This window comes from Myotis daubentonii, chromosome 18 (genome assembly GCF_963259705.1).
Source record: "Myotis daubentonii chromosome 18, mMyoDau2.1, whole genome shotgun sequence".
In the NCBI taxonomy this organism is placed as follows: Eukaryota; Metazoa; Chordata; class Mammalia; order Chiroptera; family Vespertilionidae; genus Myotis; species Myotis daubentonii.
In genome coordinates, this window is record NC_081857.1 from 1077799 (window position 1) to 1104035 (window position 26237).

A 26237-nucleotide genomic window follows, 5' to 3' on the forward strand; every position below is an offset into this window, starting at 1 on the left:
GACCTATGTAATACTTTCAACAATACTAGTAAAGATTTTTTAAAAAGAAAAATAAACATCAGTGATGAGAGAGAATCATTGATCAGCTGCCTCCTGCAGGCCCCACATTGGTGGTGGAGCCCACAATCTGGACATGCGCCCTGACAGGGAATGGAACCATGACCTCCTGGTTCAACCACTGAGCCACACCAGCCAGGCAAGTCACGTGTTTTTTTAATGAAAAACATTCAACTGCTCAAAATCTCCATATGCAGGGTTAAATGGCAAAAATAGAACAACAAAAACATTCACAATATTTGGACAAGGGAAGTCAGTTATATTCTCTATCATGTTTTCTCAGAAATCAGTAAGAAAAGGAGACCAGGACAGTTGACAAATATGTAACGTCCATGAGAGTATTCATAGGTGGAGTTCAGACAGACAAGCCTGGGCCCTCCGGGCGGTCGCGGTGGGCTGACTAACGCGCTTGCGACATTTAAGTACCTTCCTCTCTAACAGGAGCACTTCCACACTGAGAGCAAAAGTGAAAGGGTTTTACTCCCAGTAATGGCAGTGGCCTCGTAGTGTCCCTTAAGAGTCCAATCTCCTCTGAACCCAGAATGTGACCTTATTTGGAATAGGGTCTTCGCAGGTGTAATTAGCTGAGGACCTCAAGATCAAATCATTCTGGACTTAGGGTGGCCCCTAAATCTAATGACTGGTCTCCCTGTAAAAAGAGGGTCAGACACATAGACACCCAGGGAGGCCATGTAAGGCGGAGATGGAGGCAGAGCCTGAAGTTACTTTGCGACAAGCCAAGGGATCAAGGGCGCCCCCAAAGCTGTCCCAAGGCAAGGGAGGGTTCTTCTCAGAACCTCTGCCCCGAGGCCCTTCTGACTGTCCCCCTCCCACCCCCCTCCCCCCGCCGTGTAAAGTGACCAGCTGGTCAGCAGGGAGGGGGCCTGTGAAGAAGTGAGCTGATGCTTGGTCTGAGGTCTGGCCTCCGAGACTGTGGAACAATGCACTTCGGTCGGTTCAGCCCCGGAGCTTGTGGTACTTGGCGAGGGCAGACCTAGAACGCCACTACAGGCTGTCCCCAGAATGTGTGCACGCACTTTGAATAATGACAAAGGCGTGTTTATTAAAATACATTTCATTTTCACAACTGAGCTCTCAGCTGTTCAAGTGTGGCTACATTTTTTGGAACACCCTGTATGCTGAGTTAAATATATTATTAAATTAATTTTATCCTTTTTTTAATATCCCCTCTTGAAGAGGCCCTGACTCTCCCCTCTTCAATGCCCTATAGACAGGTGCATGGGTTTCCAAAAAATTGTGCAAACCCATTTTAAACACAACAAGCCCGTTTTTTACCACACAATATGGGGGGTAAGGTGTGGACCTACAGGATCCTCCTGCCGTTGTACATAATCTGCAATAATAAAAGCGTAATATGCTAATTAGACAAGACAGCCAAACGATCTTCCGGACGTCCTTCCGGATGTCCTTCCGGACGAAGCTGGGGCTGTGAGGGCCAAGCCCCTTGCATGAATTTCGTGCACCGGGCCTCTAGTTATTAATAACAAACTACAACGTTCGCTATTGACATGTTGTATTCATTTCTCTTACACCCCTTGTGCACAGCGCACCATTTCTCTCCACTAATACTAGTGGTGAATATTTTAGCAGCTGATGGCCATGTCATTAGTGTTGTACCGACTTGTTTGGTGTGCACAACAGGAAATATTTCTCTTTCGGAGAACAAGAAAAATAGGTTTATTTGCGTTATGCTTATAATCTGTGCAGTTATTCAGTGTCTGGTAAGTTAATGTTCAAGAAAAAATAATAATTTTTATTAAAATGTTCTATTATGTTAACAATCACTCATTTATTTCAGCCCTTTGTGTTCAGCATGTCTCTATCAAAATAAACCTACGTTTCTATGAAAATGGAAGCTTGTTTTTTTGCGGCCACATACACCTAAACCTTTATTTGGCCTGTGTTAGCCTTTGAGTTTGACATGCTTGGACTAAAGGGTCCCAGGCTGTGGGCTCTATCAATGATTCTTATCATTGATGTTTTTATCTATCTCTCCCTCTCCCTTCCTCTCTGATATCAATAAGAATATATTTTTTAAAAAAAGAGTTACAGTGGAGGTGGACAATGGCGGAATCTGGGAGAGCGCATCACTTATTGGACTTTTTCTCTGAAGTGTTTTTGTTTGAAGAATAGCTTATGCAATCCTGCTTTGTTTGGGCAATCAGCACCAAGGAGAGGAGCCCTCGGTAAGATTGTAAGTCAGATGCCTTTAGCCTCCCATCACTCCCCTGAGACCCGCCCGGGCTGCCTCTGACGCAACACCAGCGGGAGAAGCTGGTTCCTGGCATGTTAATGACTCCTCACCGAGAGAAAACGTTGGCTGCAAGCAAACAAAACCCACTCAAACCAGATCAAGTGAAGACAGGCAGACTGTCAGCATGCGGGGGAAACGCAAAGACAGCCAAAGGCAGGCACCCAGCTGTGGGCCGGAAGTGAAACTGACAGTGGTTTTGGGGAAGCCGGAACCAGGAGACAGGCTGCTTTTCTCCGCACTTCTCTCCAGTTTCAGTCATCTCGCTCCCCTCTCTGCTTTCCCTCCGCGCCTCCCTCTGCCGGCCCTCACGTGGTCTGATGCTGTGACTGCTCAGGTAAGCACCTGCCGTCACCTCACAAAACCCTGCACCTGCTTCACCTTTGTCACCCGAGCCCTCCTGGCGTGGGGGCCTGGGCGGCGGGAGGTGGAGGCCTGTGATGAGGGAGGCTCCAGCCCCGGCCGGGCGCTGCTGCCAGGCGGCCGCTCCCAGGATTTACAACCGATGCCGGCGGGCCCATTGTCTCCTCATAATGTGGCGAGTGTGTCTGGATGTATAACAAGCGTTAATGCAAACATGACACACCTGTAATTTCATAAATGCCAGAGAAACCACCCCTTTAGGTATGGGATGATTTGCTGCTTTTATTTATTTATTTGTACTTTCTACAATGTGGCCACTAGGGAATTGGAGTCCTTGTGTGTGGCGCATATTGCATTCCCGGCGGAGAGCGTTGCTCTGCAGACGTGGTCAGCACTGAATCGAGCCTATCAGGTTTACCTCGAGCTGTTTCTTCCCCAGCCTCAGCCAGGTGATGCCTGTGGACCCACATCCTGGTTAACATGGAAAGTCCGTCTCTAGTTAGCAAATGGCAGCAGGCATTGCCTTTATATTCATCTAAAACATTCTCTCCGTTGTCTCCAGCTCTCAGACTCTCAAATCCTCTTGATGGTCTAGTTGGAAGAATTCTCTGACTTTGACACTTGATACTCTTTCCTGAACATAATTTTAAATTTGTCCTTGAAATCCATAAACCTCCAGCCATAGGTATTTTTTGCTGCCAATATACCAACACCCACCCATCAATCCTGATCCCACAGGAACCATATTTGCTCGATTTTGCTACGAGGGGAGAAGCAGTAAAAAGATGCTATGCTCTGAAATCAGTCAATGAGCACACCAACATTGTTCGATGGTACAGAGGGCCTCTTAGTACCGCTTATTTGGATGGTTTTCTAGGTAAGCACTATCGTGACTGCACTCCCTGGTGTCAAACTCCAGGGCCCGTATTGTTCTTTCGTTTATAAATTGGTGCAGGTGCCGCCATGCACTTCACGTGATGTCGGGCCTGGAAGCACGTCCTCACCCATCTGCTAATGAGAGAAAATACGCACCTAAGCTTCAGGGACAGATTCCCTCCAAAGTGTCATGTTAGAAACTCGCACCGAGCCTTCGTTCTGACCATAACTAGACAGAAGAGTCGGTATTGGAGGCCACTCAGTGGGACTCGGGGAATAAAATCTGATGCTCAAGGAATGTGATCATTCTGGCCTTCTCGGGGCCACTGACACACTCCAGGAAAGTGGGTTACACATCGATTAGACTCTCTGGCCTAGAGAAACGCCCCGTCTGATGATCTTACTTGTGAATTATGGAAAGACAGACAACATGGACAGATAGATGGACACGGTCACCTGCAGGAACTGAGTGGGAAGTGAGGTGAGAGTGGAGGCAGGACTCAGGGGCTGTCCTGGGGCAGCCGCAGCCCCGGCCTGGGCCATGGCCTCCTTGTTTATACACAGGAAGGCCTTGGGCTTTAGCATTCTCTGCCTGTGGTTCTGAGTGAACGCTCTGCTCTGAAATTCCAGTGTCAGTAGCTTGAATCAGCTGGCACCAGATGTCACACTTTGCCTTTATTTTCTTCTTTGTTACGAAGCAGAAATCCCCGCACCGTTTCTCATAAAATCAGATTTTGAAATGAGTGGGACGCGGACACTCTGTCCCCCCTGCAGAGTGAGGGGTGCGTCTGGCCACCATTCGGGCGATGCCCACCCAGGCCCAGCGACAGGGTCACAGCCCGACAGGGAGGGATAGGCACCTGCCGGCGGGGCTGCGAGTACGGAGCTGGCATTTCCCTCCGCTCAGGAGGCGGCAGGAAGAGAGCGGGGTAAGGAAGCGTGGAGCCGGCTGTAACGCGACCGTGACCAGATTACGACCAAATAAGGAAACTTCACGCCCAGGCGCCCGCCTGCGAAGAAGCCTGGCGAGGAGGGAGCTCCAGGCCCGCACGGGAGCCGCCAGGTCTGGGACGCTCTCTGCCGAGGAGAGAAACAGGTGAGATCGAGCTCCCATCACGTGGAGAAGGAGTCACCTTCCAGCAAAAGTCAAAGCTTAAAACCCTCGGGGCACTCACAAACACGAGCCCTCTTGTAACTGAGCTGTTATTAGGTTCCAGACCAGCGGTCCTCAACCTGTGGGTCGCGACCCCTTTGGCGGTCGAACGACCCTTTCACAGGGGTCGCCTAAGACCATCCTGCGTATCAGATCTTTACATGATGATTCATAACAGTAGCAACATTACAGTTATGAAGTAGCAACGAAAATAATTTTATGGTTGGCTCACAACATGAGGAACTGTATTTAAAGGGCCAGAAGGTTGAGAACCAATGACCTAGACAGTGTCCATTTTACAGGTGAGAAAACTGAACTTTGAGAGCTAAGTGCCATCGGAAACATTTTATTTTTTTATTATTTTTTTTATTTTTTTTTAATATATTTTATTGATTTTTTACAGAGAGGAAGGGAGAGAGATAGAGAGTTAGAAACACAGATGAGAGAGAAACATCGATCAGCCGCCTCCTGCACATCTCCCACCGGGGATGTGCCCGCAACCCAGGCACATGCCCCTGACCGGAATCGAACCCGGGACCCTTGAGTCCGCAGGCCGGTGCTCTATCCACTGAGCCAAACCGGTTTTGGCCATCGGAAACATTTTAGACAGTGGTGCGTGTCATCCACATGGGGGTGCGTGTCATCCACATGGGGGTGCGTGTCATCCACATGGGGGTGCGTGTCATCCACATGGGGGGGTGTCATCCACATGGGGGTGCGTGTCATCCACATGGGGGTGCGTGTCATCCAGAGGGCGGTGCGTGTCATCCACATGGGGGGGTGTCCATCCACATGGGGGTGCGTGTCATCCACGTGGGGGTGCGTGTCATCCACATGGGGGTGCGTGTCATCCACATGGGGGGGTGTCATCCACATGGGGGTGCGTGTCATCCACATGAGGGTGTGTGTCATCCACATGGGGGTGCGTGTCATCCACATGGGGGTGCATGTCATCCACATGGGGGGGTGTCATCCACATGGGGGTGCGTGTCATCCAGAGGGCAGTGCGTGTCATCCACATGGGGGGGTGTCCATCCACATGGGGGTGCGTGTCATCCACGTGGGGGTGCGTGTCATCCACATGTGCCGGGAGCCAGTCCATCCTTGCTGTTTCAAGGGACCTGGCATATATGGCATACGGTTCTTAATATGTTTGCTCACCTTCTTGGCGCTGTGTTTTAACCAAGGTCACCTCTCCGAGAAAGGTTGTTTCCCCACGTAGGGATTTTTCCCTGAAGTTAGGGAGGGGATGAAACTCCTTAACTAAGTGCCAGGTGGGTAGTTAATCAATTTAACTACAAACAATCATGCTTAAGCTACATAATCTTTACTCCCTGGAATGGAGATAAGAAACGCCCTAACCTTTGTAATAGAGATTGACAGGATTAAAATGAACTGGTATAAATACAGTTGTAACAAGACAGACAGAGACAGAACTCAGAATCTAGAGACAGAGACAGAACTCAGAACACAGAACTAAGGACACAGGGCTTGGAAGACAGGACCAAGAGAGACAGAGCCTAGGCACAGAACCTACACAGAACGTTCTCTAGAGACAGAAGAACTTCGCTGGCGAGAGCACGCCGGAGGATCCTGGACAGGGACTGGCCTCGGAGCTTGTAGGCAAAGCCTGGCGAGAGAGCATGGCAGGGGATCCTGGACTGAACCTGACTGCGGAGATTGGCAGGAGAGCCTGACTAGAACCTGGACACTGAACCTGACTGGAGAACCAGGACAGAACCTGGCTGGAGATCCTAAGCAGAACCTCTCTGGAGATCGAGACCAGAACTTGGCTGGAGATCCTGGCTAGAGATCCTGGCTAGGCTGCTGATCAACTGAACACTGTCTCCGTGTCCTTCCTTCTTTGCCGACTCCGTCTACACCTTTGGGGACCCCTGGACCCGCTGGGGCTGGACCCCGGCACACATGGGGGGGTGTCATCCACATGGGAGCGCGTGTCATCCAGAGGGCGGTGCGTGTCATCCACATGGGGGGGTGTGTCCATTCACATGGGGGGGTGTGTCCATCCACGTGGGGGTGCGTGTCATCCAGAGGGCGGTGCGTGTCATCCACATGGGGGGGTGTGTCCATTCACATGGGGGTGCGTGTCATCCACATGGGGGTGCGTGTCATCCACATGGGGGTGCGTGTCATCCACATGGGGGGGTGTCCATTCACATGGGGGTGCGTGTCATCCACATGGGGGTGCGTGTCATCCACATGGGGGTGCGTGTCATCCACATGGGGGGGTGTCATCCACATGGGGGTGCGTGTCATCCAGAGGGCGGTGCGTGTCATCCACATGGGGGGTGTCCATCCACATGGGGGTGCGTGTCATCCACGTGGGGGTGCGTGTCATCCACATGGGGGTGCGTGTCATCCACATGGGGGGGTGTCATCCACATGGGGGTGCGTGTCATCCACATGGGGGTGCGTGTCATCCACGTGGGGGTGCGTGTCATCCACATGGGGGTGCGTGTCATCCACATGGGGGGGTGTCATCCACATGGGGGGGTGTCCATCCACATGAGGGTGCGTGTCATCCACATGGGGGTGCGTGTCATCCACATGGGGGGGGTGTCCATTCACATGGGGGTGCGTGTCATCCACGTGGGGGTGTGTGTCCATCCACATGGTGGTACGTGTCATCCACATGGGGGTGCATGTCATCCACATGGTGGTGTGTGTCATCTACATGGCGGTGCGTGTTGTCCACATGGTGGTGCGTGTTGTCCACATGGCGACGCATGTTGTCCACATGGCGGTGCGTGTTGTCCGCATGGCGGTGCGTGTTCACATGGTGGTGCGTGTTGTCCACATGGTGGTGCGTGTTGTCCACATGGCGGTGCGACCGCTCTCCAGAGCTCCCGCTTGAGATACTGAAACTGTCCCCTTGTACAAAGCAGCTCCCCCGCCCCCCCACGCCCGCCCTTGACAACTACCATCTGCTCTGTTTTCCGAGTTTGACGCCCGCAGACTCTTCCCAGACGGGTTGCCCGCTGTGACTGCTCAGTGCACCTGGCATAATGTCGTCAAGGTTCCTCCATGTCGTAGCCCGGGCAGGAGCTCCCTTGAGGCTGAATAACATTCCGTTCCGTGGATTACAGACCACTTTCTGCCTGTCCGTTCCCCGAGGTGGCGCCTGGCTTAGCTGTTGGGAAGAATGCTGCAGTGAACACGTGGGTGCAAGTATCTGAGATCTTGCTTTCAATTCTTTTGGAAAAATAACCAGAAGTAGGATTGCTGGGTCATGTGGTAAGTTCTATTTTAATTTTTTTTGAAGAGTCTCTATACTGATTTCCATACCAGCGGCACCACTTTACATTCCCACCAACAGTGCCCAGGATTCCGATACCTGCACACGCTCACCAATGCGCGTTGCTTCCTGTCTTGTGACGTTTTGTGGGCATCCTGCTGAGTGTGAGGTGATGACATCTTGTGTTTTGATTTGCATTTCTCAACAGTTAGTGATATTGAACGTCTTTTTCATGTGTTTGTTGGCTATTTATATGTCTTCTTTAGAGACATGTTTATTCAAGTCTTTTATCCATTTTTATAAATCGGGTTACTTGTTTTTGTTGAGTTGTAGAAATTCTTCATATATTATAGATATTAAACTCACCAGACAATGGTTTTCTCTCATTTGCACTCTATTGACTGATATAGCTGTTGTGTTTTTTAATATATTTTTTATTGATTTCAGAGAGGAAGGGAGAGGGAGAGAGAGATAGAAACATCAATGATGAGAGAGAATCATTGATCTGCTGCCCTCTGCATGCCCCCCACTGGGGATGGAGCCCACAACCTGGGCCTGTGCCCTGACTGGGAACTGAACTGTGACCTCCTGGATCATAGGTCATCACTCAACCACTGAGCCACGCCAGCCAGGCTGATGTAGTTAAAAAAAAAATTGTTTTAAATTGATTTCAGAGAGGAAGGGAAAGGGAGAGAAAGAGAGAAACATTAATGATGAGAGAGAATCATCAATTGACTGCCTCCTGCATGCCCCTTATTGGGGATCAAGCTAACAACCCAGGCATGTGCCCTTGACTGAAATTGAAACCTGGGACCCTTCAGTCCAGAGGCCCACACTCTATCCACTGAGCCAAACCGGCTAGGGCTAATACATAGTTTTAAGTTTGATGTAGTTCCATTTGTCTATTTTTGCCCCCATAATCTGACTTTTAACTGTTTTTTCATGTTGTTCTACTGACTTACACTATACAGCCACCTGCACAGGATATATAGCCTTTATTTTACGGCTCTCTTAACAAAATTATCTTTAAAAAATATTTTATATGTTTTTATTGATTTCAGAGAGAGATAGAAACATCAACGATGAGAGAGAATCGTCGATTGGCTGCCTCCTGTACATCCATCCCCCACTGGGGATCGAGCCCGCAATCGGGCCTGTGGCCTGTGCCCTCCTGGTTCATGGGTCTACGCTCAACCACTGAGACACGCCATCTGGGCACAAAATTATTTCTTGAACTTGAAAACTTTCTTCTGTGTTTGGAGGGTTGGGGAGTCGGGGGTTGGAAGTGCAGATGAAGGAGGACAGCGGTGTCTTGAGAGATGGTCTTGGGTTGGGTGTTGCCCACAGATAACTACTCCCTTTGGTCGTGGTTGTTTAACATACATCCTTATTGGCTGCAGATATAAACGGGTTCTCCGTCTTGTCTGGGTCACACCCCTTTAGAGCTTTCTGTACGGGTAGAAGCAGCACCGACCTGAAACCCACAACAAGGGCCCCGCCCCCAGCGCTGCTTCCTGGGTGCCCCTGGTTGCTCACTTGCACCATAACCCACCAGGAGTCCCGCCGTTCAAACCAGCCGCACAGGAAAGGGTTAGTCTCAAAGCAGACTCGATGGTCATTTGATTGTGCTGCTGACTCGTTAGCAGAAATGGAATCTGCTGACTGTTGAAAGTTATGTGAGAGGGTAAACCAGCTTCCTTCCTCTTTCCTTGGTTCATCCCCGAACCCTGCTGGACCAGGCCCAGTTCTGCGTGGACTGTGAAGACCAACATGCTTCAGGACGTACATCCCAGTCGCCCGCGGCTGCTTCAACCACTGACAGCTTTAGTTTCGCTGCTGCTGGGTGAGTGGGGCCCCTCTGGGGTAGGGTGGTGAGGAGCAGTCCGGGGCCCTTGGAGCTGGGGCGGGATCGACAGCAGAGAGAGAAGCCTGACTCTGACCCGTCGGCCAGGCCCTAAGGCCGCAGTTCAGAGGCCCGTCCGCAGTCTCTGCGCCGGACGCTCACGTGGACTTTGTGGGGGAGACAGGGATGAGCCCAGGGCAGCGATGGCGGACCTCTGAGCGCGGCGTGGCGGCATTTTGAAAAACCCTAACTTAACTCTGGAGCCGTGTCACACAGAGAAATTTTTTGATCTTTGCAACCATAGTAAAACAAAGACTTATATTTTTGATATTTATTTTATATATTTAAATGCCATTTAACAAAGAAAAATCAACCAAAAAAATGAGTTCGCGTGTCACCTCTGACACGCGTGTCACCTCTGACACGCGTGTCACAGGTTCGCCATCACTGGACTAGGGCGTGAGCGAGGAGCATCTTGCACGACGACAAGGGAAGCAGGCTCTTGTGGGTCCTCCGGGAAGAGGGCGTGCAGGCTCCCCCTTCCCCGCCCCCCACACTGCACCTGCTCCCTGGGCCCCGCACCCGCCCTGACCGCCCTCTTCTCTTTCGCAGCTTCTGCAGACCGGGGAGCCGGTGAGTCTGCGTGCTGAATGCCGCCTGGGATCTACGGTGCTATTGCCTGTCCCACTAAGAGCAGGGCTTGGGCTCAGCATGAGCAGCGCCCCTCTTTAGAGGGGTCTGGGGTTGGATTCTTGGTAAAACTCCTGCTGGATCCACACAGACACGAAGGGAGGAGGCTGCCAGAGCACATGGGCCTGTAGTTGGATCTGCGGTGGACTCGGGCTGAGGGCCCCTGGGAGCTCTTTGGAATCCATGGGCCCCCAGGCCACTGAGCTCCAGCCCTGTCCGCTCTCTGCCGCCAGGTCTCCCGAAGGCCGTGGTGAGCCTCCAGCCCCCGTGGCTCCAGGTGTTCCCCGAGGACTACGTGACTCTGAGCTGCCAGGGGGCCCACAGCCCTGGGGACAACTCCACCCAGTGGTTCCACGATGGGACCGCCATCCCCACCCAGGTCCAGCCCAGCTACAGCTTCAGGGCCAGCAGCAACCACAGCGGGGACTACAGGTGCCAGACGGGCCAGACCAGCCTCAGCGACCCTGTGCACCTGGACGTGACTTCCGGTCAGTGGAGGAGCTGGGAGGCCTGGGAGGCGGACCTGAGAGCTGCTGGCCCGGCAGAGGGTTTGGGAACGGGGTGGCCGTTTCTGGGAAGTGTGGCCCGAGCTGTTGGAAGTGGTTTCTGCCCAGTCATTTCCCCTCGCACCCCGCCTCCTTCGCTTCTATGTGGGTTCCTCAGAGTATGTGAGGCTGCTTGGCCTCAGTCCTGATTGAGCAAGAAGGTGACAAGGCCACAAACAGGCCACCGGGGGTGAGAGAAGCAGGAGGAAATACTTGTTCCAGACAGCCCTCCTGCCTCATGGCAGCGTGGTCAGCACAGTGGCTAGAGACCCACAGAAGGCAAAGGCCCTGGGTGGGCATGCCTGGCATGGGTGAGGAGGAACACACGAGGCCGAAGTGGGGGGGGGGGTTATGAATTTATTAGGTCATCTGGACACCGGATGGGCTGAGCCCCAAATGGCGCCAGCCCCCGCAGACGGGGAGCCGGGTTTTTAAGGACTCTGGGCAGAGAGCTCTCCGTGCAGGTCTGGATTGCGGGGAAGTCGTAGGGGAGAGAGTGGTCTCAGCAAGTGGCATGTCCATTGTGAAGTGGCCTGAAGGCCAGTTCCCGGGGGAGGGTACCGTCCCGTTATTCGATCAGACCTAACTGGGAGGCCTTTCTGCCCAGGGCAGGAGGCCAGGGGGAGGTGTGATCTGGAAGATGACGGCAGAAGTTGGGGGAGGCTTGGAGTTTGGTGCAGTGACGTCATCTTTGCTCCTGAAGGAGATGGGAACTCATTAGATGGTTTAAATTGGTCTGACTTAGGGTTACATATATGTCTGAGTGTTCAGTCCAATAGATTCCATGGAGAAGTCCTCCTGCACACGAGCCACGCCCACCCAGTGTGTGAAACTGTGAGCACATTTACACTGCAGTTGACTTTGATTTGGGCCGTATGCCCTGCGGACGGCTGCACAGAGGCAGGCAGTGCTAAGTCCTGCGTGAGGGGCTGGGGCCGTCTTCTAGGTCCTGTTTCCCGAGAGCCCCGTTTCTGTTGAGAGCCCCAGTGAATGGGCAATCAGTACTGACCAAGGGTCAGAACAGCGCTCCCAGCCTGGGCGACTTCGGCCTGGGAATTATTTTGAGCTGAAGGTGATGGAGACCCAGCCGGGTCCTGAGGAGCCCTTACCTCTCCCTGAAGAAATGAAGAGTTATCACCAGCAAGAACTATGCATGGCCCCTCCAGAGGGCAGGGCACGCAGCTAATTACTGGACATCTTCTCTTCGTATGTCCTGCATGGCCTTCCTCCTCTCCCCAGCCCCCGCACCCCTAGCTCAGGTCATACACCCCTCATCATCCTTCCTGTCTCTCTCATGTCTGTGTGATCCCGCACATACTGGTCTGTGTGCACTTGAGCGTGCTCATTGTTCCTTGTCACTCTGTCCCGAGCCTATTTAATTATTAAACAAACAAGAACCTACGAGGTTCTCTTCCTCCGTGCCCCGCCCCCCAGCCTCAGAGCCTGCCCAGTGACATCACAGCTCCCTGTCTGCTCTCTGGTCCAGGGCTGCCCCCAGCAGCTGGCTGTGCTTCTGACTTTTCCTACAAAAATGCAAAACTTGAGATTTTAAAAACCTTTGCTCTGAAGGGTTGTTAGAGGGAAGCCACCTGGTCCCCGCCCTTCACTGTGCAAAGAAATGCAGCCACAGGCCTCCGGGCCCAAAGCTCAGGGGAGCCCAGGTCAGAATCCCGACTCCAGGTTTGCCTCCGGCTGACTCATCACCGACACCTTGTCCTTCACGGTCAGACTGCGGTTTCTTAAATAAGCGCTCCTTTACCTGAGGCGCAGTGCGCTCCAGTCTTTATTTTCATAGGAATTAGAGCGATTGGGTTTTTCTAGTGTCTTCGAAGCATTCTCTATAGCAGTGGTTCTCCACCTTCTGGCCCTTTAAATACAGTTCCTCATGTGGTGACCCAACCATAACATTATTTTCGTTGCTACTTCATCACTGTCATGTTGCTACCGTGATGAATCGTCATGTAAATATCTGATGTGCAGGATGGTCTTAGGCGACCGCTGTGAAAGGGTCGTTCGACCGCCAAAGGGGTCGCGACCCACAGGTTGAGAACCGCTGCTCTATAGACTTGTCCTCTCAAGCACTGACCTTTGGAATCTGGTCCCTCTGCCGTCAGTGAAGGGAGGGGGTCGCAGTGGGGGTGGGAGAGCGATTTCCCACTGGAGGCTGTGCTACTGCTGCTCTTGTTCCGAGCCACCACTGAGCCTGGACTCGGGGCTCACGCCTGCTCCCTGCTGCTGTGGCTGGAGGTGGCGAGGCCTTACCGGGCTCCCCTGGCTGCTCCTTCACTTCCCGAACGTGTTCAGAAGCTGCCCTCCCTTTAGGAGCCCAGACCCTCACGCTCGCCCTGGAGTTGCTGTGTGTCCTTGGCCGCCGTCAGGGGAGACCTGAGGGTCCCCTCCTGCACGGTGGGCAGGTTCAGGTCCTGCTGTCACCTCCGCGGTGCTGGGGGCACCCCCCCCGGGGGCAGCTTCTAACTCCTCACCTGGCGCCCGAGGGGCTCCTACTCTTTATATGAAACTCCGCCAGGCTTCCTTCCTTCAGGCCCCAGGCGCACAGGTAAGAGAACCGCACACCTGCCGGGAGGCATCTCCCACGGCCGGGAGTAAGGCAGCCCCACGGGAGCGCAGGGCCGCATCCAGCCTCAGACCCTCTCCTTCCCTGTGTCTTGCAGCCTGGCTGCTGCTCCAGACGCCCCGCCTGCTGGTCCCGCAGGGGTCTCCCATCGTGCTGCGCTGCCACAGCTGGAAGAACTGGCGCCTGTACAAGATCCAGTTCTTCCAGGACGGGAGACCCAAGTGGTTTTCATACACGAACGCCAGCTTCTCCATCCCACACGCCAACGCCAGCCACAGCGGCGCGTACCACTGCTCAGGGCTCCTCGGGCAGATGCAGCACACATCGCAGCCCGTGAACATCACCGTCCCAGGTGGGAGCTTCAGGCCCGGAAGGATGGGGCGGCGGGGCTCCCTCAGCACCGGCGCACCCCTGAGCGGGCCTCAGTGTCCAGCTGCACCTGATGGCGGGGTGGACATGAGCGCTGGTCCAGCTCCCTCCTCGGGGATTAAAGAAACGGTGTCACTCACCGGGAGTTTTAACTCTCAGGGGATAAAAGCCACCTTTTCACCCTCTCATCCACCTCGCAGACGCACCACCTTCCCTCTCCCACCTCACTGAGACCACGTGGTCCCATGTCCCTCTGTCCGCAGGACTCGGAGGCTGGCTTGTGTCTCCCAAGACCCCTCAGCCCCGGCTCCAATCTTAGCTCAGGGCAGCCAGGCGGCATGGCAGTCTCTCATATACAAAGCCCCAGGCCGCCATCTGATCTTGAGAAATTGTGCGCTGTGAACTCCAGAGTGCATCCTGTCAGGGACATTCCAGGCCACTTCTGCCAGATGAGGGCTAGGCCGTGAGTGCTGCCCAGTCCCGGGCGCAGCAGGAGGCGAGGGAAGTGCTGGGGATGAGGTCTGTGGGCTCCCTCGTTCACTTCTCCCCAAGGCTGTGCCCTGTCACGTTTTATATTCACGATGCACATTAAAGGCTTTGAGAAGCCTTGTTGTAAAGAAAACTTTTAAACCAAATTTCATAAGGCATTTGCAAAACCTACATGACCACAAAAACCTTTTCTTCTATGACTATGTGGGGGAGGAAAAATGTTCTCTACCCTTTAAGTTTCTCTCATCTGGTCTAATAATTAAAATGACATGAGATAGATTAACAAGAAAATGAGCAAATTCAATTACACACCTACGTATGGGGACCCACAGACACGAGAGAATCAGAGACAGAAAGGGACATAAGACATTCTGAGCTGAGGATGAGGTGAGGCACGGTGGGGGGTGGGGGGTGGGGAGGGAGGTTTGGCGGAAGGTCATTGCAGGATAAGAGCAGATGCTCAGTACTGAACTAGTTTTCTCTGCCCCTACATAGGCCATAAGAAGTTATTTCTGGCCCTGGCTGGTTTGGCTCAGTAGGTAGAGTTCGGCCTGTGGACCCTTGGTCCCGGGTTCAGTTCTGGTCAAGGGCATGGACCTCGGTTGCAGGCTCCTCCCTGGCCCCAGCCCTGGTCGAGGCTCCTGCAGGAGGCAACCAGCCCACGTTCCTCTCACGTCGATGGTTCTCTCTGCCTCCCCTCTCTCTTCCACTTTCTCTAAAATCAATGGGAAACGTTTCTCATGAGCCCACAGGGTCTCGATTGCCTTCAGCTCAAAACATCCACATGCCAACGTGGCACCGCGTGGGGAGCCCCTTCAGCTCCTATCAGTGTCCCTCGGGGCGGACGCCGCTCAGCTTGCCGGGGGCCGGTGCTGAGGGAGGCGAGGAGACTCGACCTGCTGCTCCGGCCAGGCTCGGCCCCTGGCCTGGGGACCTGGCTGTGGATTCTGACCGTGGCCTTTAACAACTGTCGTTTCTCCATCCGCAGCCCTCTCACCCATCCTTCCTCCATGGCCCCAAATCGCGTTCTGCCTGGTGATGGGGCTCCTGTTTGCAGTGGACACGGGGCTCTATTTCTTTGTGCAGAAAGAACTTCGAAGCTCAGCGAGGGACTGGAGTAGTGACAAAGTCACATGGACCAAGAGCCCCGAGGACAAGTAACGCCTCCTCCTCGCACCTGGAAGAGCTACAGGTCTCCGCAGGCCAGACCTCTGCCCCTCCCCAGCGCCTCCTGGTGGGCGAGCTGGAGCTGCAGGGGCCTGGGGGCAGGAAGGGCCTGTAAGCTCAGAGCCAACCACCCCCAGGCTCTCCCTCACTGACTTCCTGCTGGTCAAGAATACTGACCTGTGTCTTCACAGGCCTCACAGAGGCCTCACCAAGTCCTGCCTCCACTTTCACATCAGCCCAGCAGCTGAGCGCGGCCCGGCCCCGTCCTCCAGGCCTGCTAGCCTCCCGCAGGCCTGTTCTCGCCAGAGCCACCTCTAAAGTGCTTACCGGCCACTTCTGTGCTCCAAGCCACGCAACGTCCCCTTGCACTTAGGAGTGAAAGCGCAGGCCTTGGCAGCGCTCTCAGGCCTCACTGCCTCCACCTCGGCTGCTCCTGGACCTTGCTTCCTTCAACACACTGACCGTACTTCTGCCCAGGGTTTATGTTATTCCTTGTTTCTGGAATGTTCTTTCTTACAGACGTGTCATCATACGTCATCATGGACTTTACCCAAATGTCACCTATCAGTGAGGTCTCCTTGATCATTCAGTATGATTCCACTCCCCACCGTCTCCTGACCCCCCTCGCCTGCTCACCTGCTGAGGGGTTACTGCCCAGCCGCCCGCCCGCTCACCTGCTGAGGGTTTACTGCCCAGCCGCCCGCCCGCTCACCTGCTGAGGGTTTACTGCCCAGCCGCCCGCCCGCTCACCTGCTGAGGGTTTACTGCCCAGCCGCCCGCCCGCTCACCTGCTGAGGGTTTACTGCCCAGCCGCCCGCCCGCTCACCTGCTGAGGGTTTACTGCCCAGCCGCCCGCCCGCTCACCTGCTGAGGGTTTACTGCCCAGCCGCCCGCCCGCCCACCCTCGGAACCGAGCCCCAGGAGAGCAGGGCCTGTGCTCACTGCTGACACCACGGCCCAGCGCAGTGTCTGGCGCGTGATAAAGAACTCGGTGTTTGTGGAATGAGTAAAGTCTTTAGCAAATTCAGGGGATTTTAAATCTAGAAACTATGTGGTGCAGTCTCCTCATTTTAAAACGGAGGGAGCAGTGGCGGGGATGATTGAAGTGACCTTGCGCAGATGAACAGGTGGGTGATGTCACCCTTTATAGACACGGTCCTGGGCGCGTTTTGTTCTACAACTTGCTTTTTGTCCTTGGCCATCAGCCTCAGCCCCATTGCACAGCGCCTATTGAAAGTCATCACTTTAATGTCTGTTCTGCTTCCCACGATGCTCACCGCAGCTCCCACACGTGAGCAGGCCTGTGCACTGAGGTCCAGGTCACAGGGAGCAGTGGGCGCCCGGAGAGTGATGGGCGCTGCAGCTGATGCCCAGGCTCGGAGGTGCTGACCTCAGCGCTGGGCGTGGAGCTGGGGTGGGGGGTGGGTGGGGTGGGGGTGCTAGGAGGTTTTGAGCCTCAGGGCTGGGAGGGAAGGTGGAGGGAGCTGAGACAGGCAGTCCCTGAAGAGGCCAGGCCACTGGCCCCCTTCTCTCTCAGGCCCTTGGCTAAAATGCCCCAAATCCCGAGAGGAAGGGATCCGGGAGGGCAGCCTGGAGGAAGCGAGGGCTGACTGAGAGCTCCTTCCCGTCCCCACACCTCCCCAGGCCCCAGCTTCCTGCAGGAGAAAAGCCATCTGAGGAGAGAAGAGCCACTTTAGCTTCTCCTTAAACACAGTCGTTTCATTTGAATCAGGCAAATTACAAAGGTTGCATAAAAGCTGCGGCCCGGGACGGAGACCTCAGGGCGCCCCTGGCCACAGGCCGGATTCCACCCCGGGACGGGGGCGGGGTGGGGCGGGGGGGCGCTCGGCCCCTGCGCTTCGCTCCTCCGTCTCCATCTCGCGGCTCCGAGTATTTGGCTTCCGGGGGAGCCGACGTCAAGCAGAAACCTGAGTTCAAACAGGACGTTCCGGGTTCAGGACCCGCAGGGGTCCCGCCGCCAGCGATGGGCCACAGGGGGATCGCCACCGCGCCGGGTCCCGCTGTTGTGAAAGCGACCGCTGGGGAGTGGGGACCCGGCCGAAGAACCCAGCCTTCAGCTACCTGGCTCTCCTGTCGCCTTGCTGTAAGCGCGGGCGGTAAAAGGGGAAAACAGCAAGCTGCATTGGCCGGGAATCGAACCCGGGCCTCCCGCGTGGCAGGCGAGAATTCTACCACTGAACCACCAATGCTCGCGGGGGTGGCCCTTGCAGCATCTCCCTTCTCCCCGACCGTCCCTTTGGGTCCATCCGCAGCGGGGGCCCAGACGCCCCTCTGCTCCCAGTCGAGGAGGGTGCCGGTCTGTTTCAAGGCGAAACAGCGCCAAGACTCGAAAACAGCGATTGCACTGCCGGCGCGCCCGCCGCCTCTGCCGCCGCCCTGCGACTCCCTGGCAGCGGGCGGCCCCTCCCGCAGCGCCGGCCGGCGGCCCCGCAGCCGGGGCTGATGGAGCTTCGTTCGGGATCAGGCAGGTGTTTGGGAAGGTCAGAGGGCGGGCCTGTCTCACCGCATCGTGTCAGCGTTAGTGGAGTCTTCGTGACTCATCCGGAGGCAACGGGAGAGCCAGGCCGGGCCCTCGCTCTCGGGGAAGTCAGAGCACAGGGGCTTGGAGGCAGGTCAGGGGCGAGCCTGGGGCGAGCTGCCGCTGCCCATGGCTCCCTGGCTGCAAGCCTGGTGGGTCCTTTGGGGCTAGGAGATGCCTTTGGGGGAGGAGGTGGGGGGAGAGGAGGGAAAGGGCCGGCCCGGGCTGCCCCCAGCGGGAGAGCAGGCCCTGGTCCTTTGTCTTGAGGCTGTTCTTTCTCTCTTGCAGGCGGGAATCTGAGGGGAGGTCAGAGGGGAGGGTTCCAGCAGAACAGTCACGGGTGTTCCAGGCGGGCTCCTCCAGGGCCATGGTCTCCACCGATGGGTCAGTGTCAGGGCAGGGGCCGTCAGGCATCACAGCTGGTCCAGGTGCCGCCCTGGAGCTGAAGTACAACTGAGGCCTGGCTGTCTGGCATCTCCAGGGAGGGGACCTCCTGCATCCGCTGTACATTGCTCTGCAGTTTGTTCAGCTCTCTGCCTCAGTTTCCCTGTCCCACCTGCCCTGGCTCACTGGCCCGTCTCATTTACCGCGATCATGTGGCGCAGGTCCAAAGTGGCTTACAGTTTTCATGGTCTCCTGTGAGTGCACCACAGTCGTGTTCAGTTCACATTTTGTAATTTAACTATTTTAGCCTTTGTTCTAGGCACCGTGTAAGTGCTCAAATGATCCAGAGTAAAGGGGGCCTGGTGAGAAGAAGGGACAGACAGTCCAAGTTAAATGCCAACCTTCAGAAAGACAGATGAGACAGCCCCCTGCTAACCACACCCAACAAGCACGTGGAGCCCCTGGAGGTCTTATAATGCGTTGGGAGGTCTAAGGCCTGCATTGCTAATAAGCTCCCAGGCTACCTCACTAGCAGCAACACCACCTCCACTGACTCCAAGCGGAGGAAGAGGTCGAAGCCCTTTCCCAAGTTCAGAGTCTAGGAAATAACAGAGTGCAGTTGGCAGACTTTCACTAATCAACCCCAAGGCCTTCTGTCCTCACACTCAGGGACCGCACACACTCAACCTCTTCCGCTTGACACTCTCCCTCTTCCCCATCACCAGCTGCTCCCCAATCAGAAACTGGCTTCTTTGCCATCATCAAGAAAAAGCAGTTGAAACAAGCAACTCCATGACTGTACCTTTCCTCTCTGTGACTCTGCCCAACCCTATTTCACCTGGTGAGTCTTTTCCTGATTTTGGTGACTCGGCAAGCCTACTGAATTTGAATTGGTGGTGGGAGTGGGTCGGGGTTGGGAATCTGAGGCTTTGACACCGCTGCCTGAGCACTGAAAAGTCTCAGGCCAATTACAGCAAACTGAGGGCTCTGTAACTGAGGGATCTGGGTTGAGGCCTTTTCTTTTTGTCAGAGGAGTCACTGCTATCGGCCTGCCCCAGTGTGCTTGGCATATAGAAAAGGCTCGATGCATTGCTGTTGAAAAAAGAAATGAATAAAAAGATGGTGGTGTAGCTAAACGCCGGTACTCGAGTCCTCCCACAACCACATCAAAATTACAACTAAAATACAGAACCATCATTTAGAACCTCCTGAAGTCTGGCTGAATGGAAGTCCTACAACTAGGGAAGTAAGGAAAGCACACCGAGACTGGTGGGAGGGGCGGAGGGAGAATGGGCTGGCCCGACAGCCATGCGTGGAGTTTCTTTCCGAGCAGGAGGGATATCCCAGCTGCAGAGGTCTCCTGGGGGAAGCAAGGAGTCCCAGCCCCACACCAGACCCCTGGCCCATGGCTCCAGAGCTGGGAAGAGAAATCCCTGTAACCTTGGGCTGTAAAAACCAGCAGGGATTGTGGCTGAGTGACACAGAGGCTGCTGGAGCTCCAGGCAGTGCCTCTTAAAGGGCTGGGGTAGGAACTTACAGCCTCTCTCTTCCCCTGAGCTCCAGTGCCAGGCGGTGGCTTTGGGGGATGCAGGGACATACTGGGAGAAACTGGATTGTCTGGCATCAGGATATAACTCAGGGTAATTTCCTCCAAGATGGGGGTGCTTGCTGGGATCATTGTTCCTGAGCTGGGACCTCCCAGTCCCAGAGCTGACTAGCAGCCATATCTGAGTGGCCCCCACTGTTGGCTCTGCCCTGGTGATTCCCTGAGATCCAGCCCTATCCAATTTACAGCCCCACCCAAGCTGTTTGCAGCAGCTTTTCCGTGTGAATGGCCTGTACTAGCTTAGGCTTCAGACTTTAAAAATCCCTCAAGCAAGTAGCAGCTGGTATCAGTGTGACCCAAACCTATCAATAAGAGGCCCACGACCTGGTACTAGCAGCAGCCTGCCTTGCTTCACAGGTGGGCCTCTCCTGAACACTTCCTAGCCCGATACAAGTAGCAGGCATCTGCAGATCGCTCTGTAGCTCCAGCTCAGTGGCCCCAGGCAGTGGCTGATTTTGCACCTTCGGGGGAGGGGCAGAGCCAGTGCACCCAGTGGACAGCTTCAGACCATAGCTTACACTTGTACACATCCACAAGTGACACACGCAAAGGGAAGACTCAGTGAGCACCCAATCAGAAGAGCAAAAAGAAAAAAGAATCCAAAAATATGAAGACAGTGTAAGGACAACTTTACGTGTATCAACATTCACATTATGGGGGTGCCAGAACAACAACAGAGAGCAAGATATTGAAAACCTATTTGAAGTAATAATAACAGAAAACTTCCCCTACCTGATGAAAGAAATAGACTTACAAGACTGGGAAGTGCAGAGAGTCCCAAACAAGAAGAACCCAATGAGGCCCACACCAAGACACATCATAATTAAAATGCCAAGGGCTAAAGACTAAGAGAGAATCGTAAAAGCAACAAGAGAAAAACAGTCAGTTACCTACAAGGGAGTGTCCACATGACTGTCAGCTGATTTCTCAACAGAAACTTTGCAGGCTAGAAGGGAATGGCAAGAAATATTCAAAGTGATGAGTAGCAAGAACCTACAACCAAGATTACTCCACTTAGCAAAGCTATCATTCAGAATTGAAGGTAAGATAAAGAGTTTCCCAGACAAGAAAAAGCTAAAGGAGTTCATCATTACCAAACCAGCATTACATGAAATGTTGAAGGGTATTCTTTAAGAAGAGGAAGAAGAAAAAAGATAAAAAATATGAACAATAAAATGACAATAAATACAGATCTGTCAACAATTTAATCTAAAAATCAAAATAAACGAACAAGAAATCTAATGAACAAAATAAACTGATGAGTAAAATAGACTAAGAGGCATGGAAATATGGAACAGACTTATGAATCTCAGAGGGAAGTGGGGAGAGGGAGGTGGGAAGAGATTAACCAAAGATCTTATATTAGACCTTAGTCTCAACTGTTCCCTAATTTCATAGACCAGTCTACTGCCTAGAGAAGAAATACTAAGTTCCATATGTAAGTGCAGAACAACCTTCAACTTCGGAGGGAAAGAAAAGCTACCTTGTCAGGAGTGGGATTCGAACCCACGCCTCCAGGGGAGACTGCGACCTGAACGCAGCGCCTTAGACCGCTCGGCCATCCTGACGCTGCAAACATCAGCCTCTATTTAATTCAAGGGTTACATATCTTACAGCGCTGTGTCATTATGTCAGGTGACATCAGTGTGAAGTTTATGATTTTAAATAAAATAGAACTGTTCCTGGACTCCTTCGCCAAGCACGGCCAATAGAACTGCCTCCGACTCACCCTGCTTCACCATCCTAAACTGCAAAGACCTATTTTCCTTGGCGCCTCTTCTCCGGCGGGCCGAGCCACGCCTGGTGGCCCCTTGCGGGCGGTCTCCCTCCACCCTCGTCTCAAATCGTGGTTAGGGTCCGACGCCGGTGGACCCGGTGCTGGGGCGCCACATGGCCGGGAGGACAGGAGGAGTGAGTACGGGATGCATTTTTCTCAAAGGACACCTCAGGGTCACGGACAAAGCACGAGTAAGCAGGTAAGAAAGGTCCACGGCTTGCAAGCCTCAAGTACGGATTTCTGAAAGGCCAGGACTGAAGGCGTTGGTGGTATAGTGGTGAGCATAGCTGCCTTCCAAGCAGTTGACCCGGGTTCGATTCCCGGCCAACGCACACGTGTTTTTCTCCGCGCCACGAACAAACTGGGGGTATGAGCTCACAACCTCCATCATCAAGTTTACAGAATGAAGTTTTGGAGTGTGTGTGTGTGTGTGTGTGTGTGTGTGTGTGTGTGTGTAGCACACATGCTGGTGTGAAGACTAAGTATGAAAAGGAATCTGATTAATGTGTTGGTATTAGTTACATGTTGAAATGATGTTTTGCACATATTGGGTTAAATAAGGTAGATTATGAAAATTATCACCTGTTCCTTCTGATTTTTTAATGTGACTATTGGGAAATTTAAATTTCTATCGGACTCCCATTACATTTTAGTTGTGTCCCCCTGCGGGCGGTCTCCCCTCCACCCTCCGCCCCAATCGCCCGTTCTAGACAGCAAATGTGCAACTTTGCCCGCAACTTGCATCTGTCACGAAACAAATTGCTCCGGAAGCTTAGATGTAGATTCCTAAGCAGTAATTTTGAGACGGGCACCGTGCTTCTCCTCGTTAGTATAGTGGTGAGTATCCCCGCCTGTCACGCGGGAGACCGGGGTTCGATTCCCCGACGGGGAGGCCGTGAAATTCTTTTTCCACTCTCCTTCCAAGACTTTTGTCTACGACGTCCTCCCTTTGCTGAAACAAAAATTATTCTTGCAGAATGCTAGGTTTTCTGCAGAGTTCGTCTCGCCCGAGAATTTCTTGGATGACGGGCAACAGTTCTGGTGAGTGCGGTTTGACTCTGGTTCTGCGTGAAGTGCGTTGGATCACTAACACTGCAATAAAGTTTCCTCCTGATCTGCCGGCAGGCTACCTTCTCCGGCCCTCTTCCCTTCCCGCTGCCCCCCGACCTGCCCTCTCCCGCCCACCAGAGGAGAACCCAGAGTCCCAGTTCTGCCTTCAGCCCCATACTCTAAATTCCCACCGTTCCTTTTTGTTCATCTCGCGCACCGATGTGTGGCGGTGGCAGCCGAGTCCCCTCCGTGACCACCCGAAGGCGCGCCAACTGGTGAACCGGTCTCCCTACAGCGCCTTTCTGTCTATTCCAGGCGGTACCGAGACGTGAGCGCGGGTCTGACCGAGACCTGCCTTTATCACCAACGAACAGGCTGCTTTTGCTTTCAGCTTCCCTGGGCTTCGGCTGCTGGTCTGCAATGTGACGCGGCCACCTCCCAGGTTTAGAGACCTCTGGCGGCCTTCAGTTCTCTGCAGTAACCCCGGCACCGGCTCCTGGCACATAGTATATGCTCATTTTTTAAAAGATGCCATTGTTCCTGGATATGATAGTAATGTATAGCCCTTGTAGACAATATGGAGAATAAACAGAAAGAAAAGCCAGACATCTTTTTATTATCCAGGAAATCCTTATTAATATTTTGCTGTATGTTTACTCCTGACATTTTGAAATGAGAAATTGGAATCATACTGTGTATATTTTTTAAACCTACTTGAGTGTTTACTTTAAAATGTGAATATTTCTACATTCTTTAAATATTAGTCTAAAACATTATTTAAATGACTTCCTTGTGTTGTACCCTATGGCTACATAATAATTTCTTTAACAATTCTCCTCCTTTTGAAGTTTTGCAGTTCCAGTATTTTCCTGTCTCCTCTGGGGTGGCAGCTCTCGGCCTTCCGGCTGTTACTCCCCCTGGCCCCCTGGAGTCCCTGCTCAGTCGCCCCCGTTCCAGGGTGAGCCGCAGACGTCAGAGCAGCGGTACGTGCAGGCTCGGCTTTCCCGGACCAGGCGCTCATCTCACTGGGCGGCGCCGGAGGGAGAAGGAGGCTCCGCGTGGAGGCCTCGAGGGGCCTGGGACTCGGGTGACAGACAGACGGCGCTCCCGTGCCCAGTGCAGCGAAGACTCGGTGTGGCAAGTGCCTAGATACGCCCGGGGAAGGTGATGGGACTCACGAACCCTGTGGCCTTGAAATGGCCCAGGGACAGAGGGGCAGAAGCTTCTCTCGTCTGGGGGAGAGGGGGAGGGCACTGGTCCGGAGCCTGGGTTGATGATGTTGGAAAAGCGGCCTTTGCCCTCTGAGATTTGGGTTCGATGTAACCTTGGGAAAGTCATTCAACCACCGGTCCTAACACGCCTGCAGAAACCTTTCAGAACCGCTGGGTGGAAGATGTTAGGCCCCCTTACTTAGGTTTTGTATTTTGCAGGACACAGTTGGTTGCCGGGGTTCATGTCCCAGCATCAAGAAGGGTTCAGGAATCTGGAAAAGGCTGTGCGCAGATGACACAGGAATCCAGAGACTAATGAAGAGTCCGGAGACGAGTTATAATTTTGAAAGGCATTGGGGTCAGAGGACCTTCAGCTAAAGGAACTGAAGACTCCCTCCTTGTCTAGGACCCTTGCTTTTATTAACACAATTTGTCCTAAGGCAAGCGGAGATAATACACTTCAGAGGGTAAGGTTTCAAAGGGTACAGAGGCATTGTCAGTTTGGGGAACAGCCTAAGGCTGTTCAGGTGCTTGGCCAGTAGGAGGCAATAACATGTAGATTAAGATGCCCTTTAACTGTCTGGCAGCCACAGTCAGTTTCCTATTCAGGTTTGGGGAAATGCCTTTAGCCATTCCCAACAGGTGACTACATGTGTGACTCAACCCTGCTGAGTCCGCAAGTCTCATCAACCTTTTTGATGAAACTCTTGAAATTATGACATGCTGGCATTGGTCTACGGCAGTTGGTATTTAAAATTTTCACAATAAGATTATTATGAGTTAGTACTAGCACATGTACACAGGAACTAATAAATTGTCTAGGTCAGGAAAAAAGTTATGGACGTACTTCTCTGAGCAGAACCAGTGAACTCCGGAGCACAGGGAGCACGCACCTTGACTCCCCAAAGACCCCTGTCCCTCCATCCTCGACGCCCCCTTCCTGAGCCCCCGGATCCCAGAGGGGAGCGCGGGCGGGACCGTCCTCGAGCCCCCAGGCCGACTCGACCGCGAGTGTTCGGAGATGTGGCGCCAGGACTTTGCTGTCGGTTAACTGACTTACCAGGAAGACTCGCTTGCGCCTGTCTCTGTGGCGCAATCGGTTAGCGCGTTCGGCTGTTAACCGAAAGGTTGGTGGTTCGAGCCCACCCAGGGACGCGGGTGTCCGTTTTGAGCCTGGGCCGTGCGTCCTGACGCCTGCTGCCCTTTTGGACGAGGCTCTTCAGCACCGGCGCCGGGATGAGGCCGGCACTGGGACTGCGCGGGGGGTTGTAGGTAGAATAAACCCTTCGCTGCGGGACGGAGCTGCTGCGGGAGCTGCCCGGGCCGGCTCCTCAGTGCGCGTCTCCCGGCAGGTGCTGGTGGCTCGCAGGTGCCCGGCCGGGACTGGCTCCCAGCTCGCGGGGAACCGGGGCCGGCAGCCAGGCCGCGTTCTATTGCTCCCCGAGTCGCGGCGGTAGGCGCCGCCCCTCCAGCCCCGCGGCCCTTCCCCCGCCACTCCCATCGCCGCGGGAAGCTGGCGGCGTCTGCCTCCCCGCCTCTTCCTCCCCCAGGGCGCGGCGCGGAGGCGTCTGGACGCCCCCCTGCGCTGCCCAAGCCCCCGCGGCCGCCGGGCGGCGCTGGCTCCTCGGCCGGGAGGGGAGCCCCGCGCCATCTGGCCCTGAACCCTGCTCGCCCTCCCTCTTACACTCTTGGGCTTTGAATCTTTGCTCGTGGACCAGCCTTTCTCCTCTTTGCCTGGCAAACTCCCACTCGTCCTTCCCCCCTGGCCCCCCGCAAAGGAAGCCTCTTCACCTCCTTTTCAAGCTGTTCTCACTAGATTCTAGTGACTAGAGTGCCTCCCCCCGCCCGGGGTGACCCTGTGCTGTTTCTCCTGGTGTCCGGGCCCAGTGCAGGTACCAAACGGGCGGGAGACGAATGGCCAGGTCTCCAGGCGGACTGCCTCTGCCTGCGCCCCGAATGGCCAGGTCTCCAGGCAGACTGCCTCTGCCTGCGCCCCGAATGGCCAGGTCTCCAGG

At 54.1% G+C, this 26237-nt stretch overlaps 1 protein-coding gene and 5 non-coding genes across 7 annotated transcripts; 4 read left to right on the top strand and 2 right to left on the bottom strand.

The window, feature by feature from the left end:
• Positions 1-9582: 9582 nt before the first annotated feature.
• Positions 9583-16303, top strand: LOC132220440 (low affinity immunoglobulin gamma Fc region receptor III-like). Of its 2 annotated transcripts, XM_059673511.1 has the most exons (5): positions 9583-9820; positions 10433-10453; positions 10744-10998; positions 13728-13982; positions 15477-16303. In XM_059673511.1, the coding sequence occupies exons 1-5, from the start codon at positions 9748-9750 to the stop codon at positions 15647-15649; spliced, it is 777 nt and encodes a 258-aa protein (XP_059529494.1). In that variant the 5' UTR covers positions 9583-9747; the 3' UTR covers positions 15650-16303. The 2 variants fall into 2 exon arrangements, with proteins under 2 accessions (XP_059529494.1, XP_059529495.1); XM_059673512.1 differs by lacking the exon at positions 10433-10453 and having other exon boundaries at positions 9584-9820.
• A 1491-nt stretch (positions 16304-17794) lies between these two features.
• On the bottom strand, positions 17795-17865 carry TRNAG-GCC (transfer RNA glycine (anticodon GCC)). The gene has a single exon. It is a non-coding gene; the product is annotated as a tRNA-Gly (tRNA).
• Positions 17866-21669: 3804 nt separating this feature from the next.
• On the bottom strand, positions 21670-21752 carry TRNAL-CAG (transfer RNA leucine (anticodon CAG)). Its single transcript has one exon. It is a non-coding gene; the product is annotated as a tRNA-Leu (tRNA).
• A 469-nt stretch (positions 21753-22221) lies between these two features.
• Positions 22222-22293, top strand: TRNAG-UCC (transfer RNA glycine (anticodon UCC)). The gene has a single exon. It is a non-coding gene; the product is annotated as a tRNA-Gly (tRNA).
• A 488-nt stretch (positions 22294-22781) lies between these two features.
• On the top strand, positions 22782-22853 carry TRNAD-GUC (transfer RNA aspartic acid (anticodon GUC)). The gene has a single exon. It is a non-coding gene; the product is annotated as a tRNA-Asp (tRNA).
• Positions 22854-25303: 2450 nt separating this feature from the next.
• TRNAN-GUU (transfer RNA asparagine (anticodon GUU)) lies at positions 25304-25377 on the top strand. Its single transcript has one exon. It is a non-coding gene; the product is annotated as a tRNA-Asn (tRNA).
• Positions 25378-26237: the final 860 nt, after the last annotated feature.